We start from the raw sequence: 6949 nt of genomic DNA on the forward strand, positions 1-6949 counted from the left end.
GAAAGATAGATGTTACGGCAAGAAATGGACACATTTTCTCTTGTAGAATGTATTTGTTGACATTTGTGACATGCCTGTCACGCACGCTGTACTATGTAACACAATAAAATACTAGCGTAACGTAATCTTCTGATTATTACTTGGTCAGAAAAGACCGCTTTCGTGTCCCGAGTTGCAAGAACAATAAATGTATATTGAATACAAGTATTAATACTTAGTGCGTTGTCCTTTTCCAGTAATAATGGCATCCATACGGCCATCCATAGTGTCTATAATCTTGTCGATTACCTCTGATGGAAAGTTGTACATTGTTCTAATTACACGTGTTGAAAATTCATCGAATGTCTCACGCGTAATGTTTAATTCTAGAGCCTGTTTTCTCAGCTTTTTTTTAACAAGATTAAAGAAATTCTCGATAGGATTTATGTCAGGGCTGCGAGGCGGTATACATAATTGTTTTGCCCTTTTCATTTTAAGTACTCTTCTAACAAGAGCAGAATTCTGGTTCGGTGCGTTGTCTTGTACAAACATGCGAGAGCCATTCTTGTCTGCTCTTGCAAACATAGAATCAAATTTTCCATTAATAAAAGAGGCAAATGAACGGCTTTCCAGATTATCATATGCATGACACTCAATTACTCCTTTACCGTAACTAATGGCCACCATTAATCTTAAAACGCGACCTCCACTCCCCTCTTTGCATCCTTTAGCCGTGCATCCCTGAAGAAGCCCTTCGCACGCTCTCCTCCATACTCTCCCTTGTGGCGCTCTAGCTTGATCCGCCGGATTTCTTTTATAATAGAAACTGACACCATCCAAATAGAAAGCAACCGTATTGCACCAAATATCTCGAGAGTGGTTATTTTTTATGTTCTTTGCAAAGTGAACACGTTGACGCATGTCATCCTCGGACATCAAGCCTTTTTTACGCGCCTGCAGGTAGTGGTAGCCTTCCTTGTGCAGAAAACGCCTAACAGTCCTGCTGCTTACCTCGTTAGGCTTTAGACCAGCCCGTTCCATAATCCTACTGGAAGAAAAATGTCCTTCCTCTTTTCGTAGCGCTCGCAAACAGCGAATAATTTTTCTCTGGTCGCGCGCGCATAACTTGCTTGGACGTCCTCCTGCGCGTTTATGCGGGCCGGTCTGTTTCACCGATATGAACTCGTCTCGAATTATGTAGACCGATGCAAGTGAAATGTTGCATTGCTTCATTATCTCTACGGCTGGTAATATCTTCTGCCGCGCCAAATATCCAATATACGCCTTTCTTTGCGAGTCAATTGCGCCCGTAAAAACCATTGTATAAATGGCGAAGTGATGAGATAATGCCTCTCTTTGCGTAATAAATGTGCACCATTATCTCCGCGAATTAGAACCAATTAACGGCAATATTCTTGGACGTTAATTAGTACCCAATGTCCAATTATATATCACCCGGCCGGGTTTCTGTGCAGGGTTAGATCTCAGTTTGTTAACAATTTGTCTGTTTTACAATCGTGGCCAATTCTCGTTAAGAAATCTCAACGCGGCCCACCAAAAACAATTATTTCCTATTCCACCCCTCGAATTTCTACAAGTTACTTCTCCCTCCCCCCCTCCCCCTATACAATGTTGATTTGGGAAGTGCTGATTGCCGGGAAACTGTTCGTGACCCACCAAACAACATTGAGTTGGGGGGAGGGGGGCGGGGAAAATATGGTCGTTCGATTGTTTACTTGTAGAAACGCTTGGAAGGGTACGTTTTCTTAACCATTTTGTCCACGATTGTAGATACTGTCTTTAGGGTGATAAATTCGCTAAGATACGCTGGAGCGGGTCCATGGATAGCCTTATACGTAATTAACAATATTTTGAAGTCAATACGATACTTCACTGGCAACCAGTGCAACATTTTCAGTGTTGGAGAAATGTGATCGAAACGACTTACGTTACAGATAAGCCTGGCAGCAGCGTTTTGCACGCGTTGGAGTTTTTGCAGTTCAGTAGTAGGTAGGCCATATAAAACGCTATTACAGTAGTCGAGGCGGCTAGTAACAAATGCACTAACTAAAACTTGAGTGTTCTCCGAGCTGAGAAATTTTCTAATTCTTCTAATATTAAACAAATAAAAGAAGGCGGCTTTATACGTCTTGTTAATATGACTGACCATCTACTAGAGTATTTAAAACCATTATTGATGATCAAAGTCAGCGCTTGCTGTCCCTCCCATTTAGATATGATTGAAAAGTTAATGTGAAAGCAATTTAAACTATCGAGCAGCTTGATCATAGCATAGTTTATTTTAAAAAAACCTTTGACAGTATAAACCCGCCCAAAAGTTTAAAAGTTTTCTTTGTTCAATACTGAATTCATTATTCAGACCTGTCTTATCACATTGAAACGTGGAGGTTACATAAAACATGTAAAACTGTTTCTACATGATGCGTTAAATGACAAGTGGGATAGATGGGCTTCTTGTTCTCAATAATTCGTAAACTCTCACCTGCAGGGATGTGGACACTTGGTATCACATTTTGAGCCTTGCAGATGGGACTTTTCCATCAAGTCGTCCAGACATTTTTCTAGACAAACAGAAACAAAAGCGATGGAAGTGGAATATATGAAATGCATATATTTGAACTTCGGATAAAAAAAAACATTAATATCCTGTGATGTTTATTCACTTATTCAGAGATGAAAACATCACTTATTTTTCTCATCGATACCAAAAGTATCTTTATATGTTATTTACCGGGCGGGAGGTCCGTATGGGAAAAAACTTTGCCCGAGGCCTTGAGTACGGCCCGAGGCCGAAGGCCGAGGGCCGTACTCATGACCAAGGGCACAGTTTTTTCCCATGCGGACCGACCTAGACCGGTAAATAACTTATTTATTTTTTTCTGTTTGCTTGCTTTTTTTCGCTGGGAAGTGTGTAAGAGTGTAAGTTTAAGGCTGGAGGAGTAAAGTGGTAACAAAATCCTATGAAACAAATGTAAATAGGGCATCAATTTAAGTTGCACGTTTATAGGAAGTTTAATTTTATTTTCACTCGCAAGTCATCATGTAAAAAAAGAAAAAAACATTTAAGAGTCATTGAAATGACAATCATCTGTCAAACGTCAAAAGTGGATGAATGGTGACACGCTGCAAATGATGACACGCATGTCCAAAAGGTCTAAAAATATCGATCGAATGAAAACAATTGTGATTGAAGACTCAAACACGGCGAAGTTTACTTTTCTTAACGGCTCCATACATGTTTAAAACGTCGCTGGATTTGTGAAAACTAACTTTCCAAAAGCAAGTTCAAGTTAATCTGAGTCTGAGTCATCTGAGATGATAATGTGGCGTTTTCGTGGCTTTGACCGAGCCGAGCTTTCACCACTGCTGCAAGGCGCTGTATTGAAAGAGAAATTGAACGTGCAGCCTTCAATTTTACTGATGTTCGAACCAGCAAAAAAAACAGTGAAGGGATCCTCGCCTGAAGAAGCTTGCTTGTCTTCTCTCGGCTTGAATGGGTGCTGCGAGGCTTTGACTGCTTGATTAAGCAGTGCATCGTTTGAAGAGATGGGAGATTTCGTTTCTCTGCTCAGTAGCAAGGACATCTTGCGCTGGTGGTCGTCGGAAGCAGTTTTGTAGGAATCTAAGCTTTTTAAATTCTTATGTCCACTCAGCTGAGCTACATAATTAACAGGAATTTCTGCATCCATCAGCCTTGAAATGCAGGTTTTGCGCACAGAATGGTTGGTTATATTTCCAGGCAGTCCTGCATTCTTCGCAGCCTTCGTCAAAAATTCTCTGATCTTGTTTTTTCCGAGAGGAGCTCGACTGTACCACACCGGATCTGAAGGCTTTCTTTTGTGGTTTATTGCCAGGAAGAAAGGCACCTCGGGTCTCTTCATTTCTTCAGGACGATGGCTGGAGAACTTTAGATACAAATAAACTGGACAGTGCTCATTTCCGGTGTCATAGGCTTTTGGATTAAAAGCTCTGCAATGGCCGTCTCCTTGCCTTGTTTTCGATCCTCGTTCTACTTTCCACACCAGGACCTGCTTTCCAGTGACAGGATCATTTTCTATTGCAATATCTCCCCACTGAAGTCTCCTACTCTCATCTTGTGCTCTAAATCCGAAATGTAAAGACAGTACCCACCAAACTGTGCGCTGGAGAACTTCGGGGTCGTCTTCTCCAAACTGACCTGTTTGAAACAAGAGGTCTTCTTCACCTTTAGTTAGTTCTCGGGCAGCTTATGGACGATTTCCCTTCGCGTTGTTGACTACTAAGTCTCGCTTGCGAGCTGTTAGGACCTCCCTTGACTTTGCAAACTCTTGATCTTTGAGAATATTTGTGTTAGAGTTGTGATCTTTCAAGCAGCGCTGAATACTTCTCTGGAGCGATGCAAGTGTACCTGGCTCGTACACTCCGCCATCTTTTTACGGACGTCCATGAAAAATCTGCACAGCAGAATGTTGAGCTCGTTAGGAGGAATGTTTTCCAAGGTTCTTGTCTCTCCAACTGAGGAACAGTATCTTCGTCAAATGTTCAGATCGTAAGTTGTCTTTTTTTTAGTGTTATCAGGGCGAAGTGAGTGAATAAAATCTTGAATTTTGCTTAATTTCCTGTCTTGTTCAACTTCTTCATATTTTAATGCCGTCGTTTCGTTGGGGGTTTCTTCTTCTGGGTAGTAAGGTTCACTTTCGCTGTGTACACTCTCGTCTGAATCCATTTTCTTCAGAATTTATATTTTCCTTACATATTTCCACGGGAAGTTGTTTACGTGTAACTGTTGCCTTTTGTTTGTAAACTTTCGCCACAATCTGAATTTGCCGCGAATAGCGCGGATAAAAATCCGAACCGTGGTCCGTATCGTAAAAAGCTGGACCGGTTACGAGCGCGCGATTAGCCAATCAGATTCGAGGATTTGAGATTGCGGCCCGCGGAGATGCTTCATAAAAAAATAAAACACTTTATCCTGGGCTATCTTTCTTCGTGAGCATGGTGCACAATGTCCTTTACTCTTTCGTAACTTCAAGAGCATTTAAGCCATGACAATTCTTTTGTATCCAAAACTGTTTCCTTTAGTTATCTCAAAATAGGGCGATAACGTCATATGACGTGGGAAATACGCCATTAGTCTCAGTTGCAGAAAATCCATCCTGGATCCGCCATATTGAAATTCTTGATTTTTTCTAAAATCTGGTAAAGGTTTTCACTTTCAAGTTGGTAAAGTGCAATCCTAATCTGGGTGAGTGTCATTCACCCAACCACAAGCAGAAGGATAAGCATAAGCATATTAGACTTCTTGGAAAACTGGAAACAACGCAAGCACAGAAAGGAAAAAAGGCAAAACATTCATCAGCACAAATCGAATTGTTGTGACTGAAGGCCATAACAATTTGGTTTACGTTTGACCCACAACGAACATTTCTCCAAATGGGAACTGCAACTCACTTATAACCTTCGGAATAACTATCTTTTATTTTCCTCAAAAACCACAACTAAATACTCCCATAATGTTCCGTTTCCGCATTAATTTTGACGCAACGGTAGACCTTATCAAGGCATCAAGAGCATTATGGGTAATTGGGCTAACATGGTAAAGAATGTAAAGGTTTGCATAAAAATTATGGCCCCCACCGCCCCCCCCCCCCCTCCCCCTAAAAAACATCCATGCAAGAACACAGTTAAAAATCATTAGAGTTGGGGTTTCCATTAACCAAGCAAGGACAGAGAAATTACAAGAGGCCTTAATCACACACACGCAACCAGTTCACTCAGAAGGATTGAGATATCACGATCCTTTTGCTTCTGCTCACGCTTGTACTTCTTGTGAAACAACTCATTTTCACACCTGCCGTGCGGTTCATTAAAGTGTCACAAACCAATCCAGATCTTTTTGCAAATCGCCTCTCCGCACAGCCACAGCTTTGGATTTGAGAATCACCGACACATTCCCTCATGCAATCCTGCAGAATCAATTGCAACCAAAAAAGGAAAACAAGTTATACATATCAGCAATATTTCAACAACAAGTGAGGACTGCGTAATGATCAATGTACGTACGACTGATTCCTTATTATTCGACGCATGGTAACGTAACACAGTCCAGATACGGACATTATGCGCTCAATCTTCTGTACTCAATCAATTATACAGGAGCTTATATATGCTACTTCCTTAAGTTTTCGTTAAAACGACCCTATACACTGACTTTGGACGAGCTAAGTAATAGACCGCACTTGCATCATTTTTCTGACAATTGATAATTGATAAGAAAGATGGCCAGATCCTTTGATAACGTACCCGTTCTCTGTAATCAAATCTCCCTTTCCCATCTTCCCTGCAACTTCCGTTATTGAAGCGATCCACCGCCTTGATGATTTCCTACGAGTGTGAACAGTTTAAAGAATTTAATTTATAACTTAATACCATCCTCTTTAACCAACTTTAAGAAAACAGCTAAAAACATTACCATAGTTTGATGTTTCTAAGGAACCACGAAAATTTAAGGTACCTTCGGTTATTTAACTGCCAAAAAGCCGTATGCCTTAAATATGGCCAAAACAATATCGCCTTGAAATGCTGCTGAATTTATTTGAGATCGTTAATCTTAAACCAACGATGTCACAGCTTATCTCCTCTGCAGTGCGTGTCCTGTGGCCTATGGAGCATAATAAAATTTGCGGCGTGTTGCTTAAGTATTTCAGTCAGAGTTTAGAATCCTTGTAACTTCATTTGGCCTGGCCCTCTTTGCCCTTTGTCCTCGAGGCTGCTCCATACACCAGTCGGAATTTTTTAGTCGCTGTGTGGTAAATTGCATTTTTATATTCAAGTCATCTCTTGACTGAATGTCTGATAGACAACAAGTGCTTGCTGGCGGCTGCTTTAAGGGTGTGGTGTTAGCGCACAGTACATCTTCCTATTTGCATAGGATTTCGCCAGGCTCTCCACAAATTTTAAGCTATCAGTT

General features: G+C 41.0%; 1 protein-coding gene across 7 annotated transcripts in view; it reads right to left on the reverse strand.

Annotated features, from left to right (window-relative positions):
* LOC146469427 (epithelial sodium channel subunit alpha-like) overlaps positions 1-6949 on the reverse strand; it is a 91241-nt gene that overhangs the window by 73934 nt on the left and 10358 nt on the right. For all 7 annotated transcript variants that reach the window (XM_085123470.1, XM_085123464.1, XM_085123465.1 and 4 more), the window contains 3 exons: positions 6283-6363; positions 5831-5945; positions 2483-2561 (listed from right to left, as the gene is read on the reverse strand). In XM_085123470.1, the coding sequence (XP_084979596.1) occupies positions 2483-2561; positions 5831-5945; positions 6283-6363 (275 nt within the window). The remainder of the gene's footprint in view (positions 1-2482; positions 2562-5830; positions 5946-6282; positions 6364-6949) is intronic.

This window comes from Pavona decussata, unplaced genomic scaffold (assembly GCF_977016875.1).
Source record: "Pavona decussata unplaced genomic scaffold, jaPavDecu1.1 SCAFFOLD_124, whole genome shotgun sequence".
Taxonomy (NCBI): Eukaryota; Metazoa; Cnidaria; class Anthozoa; order Scleractinia; family Agariciidae; genus Pavona; species Pavona decussata.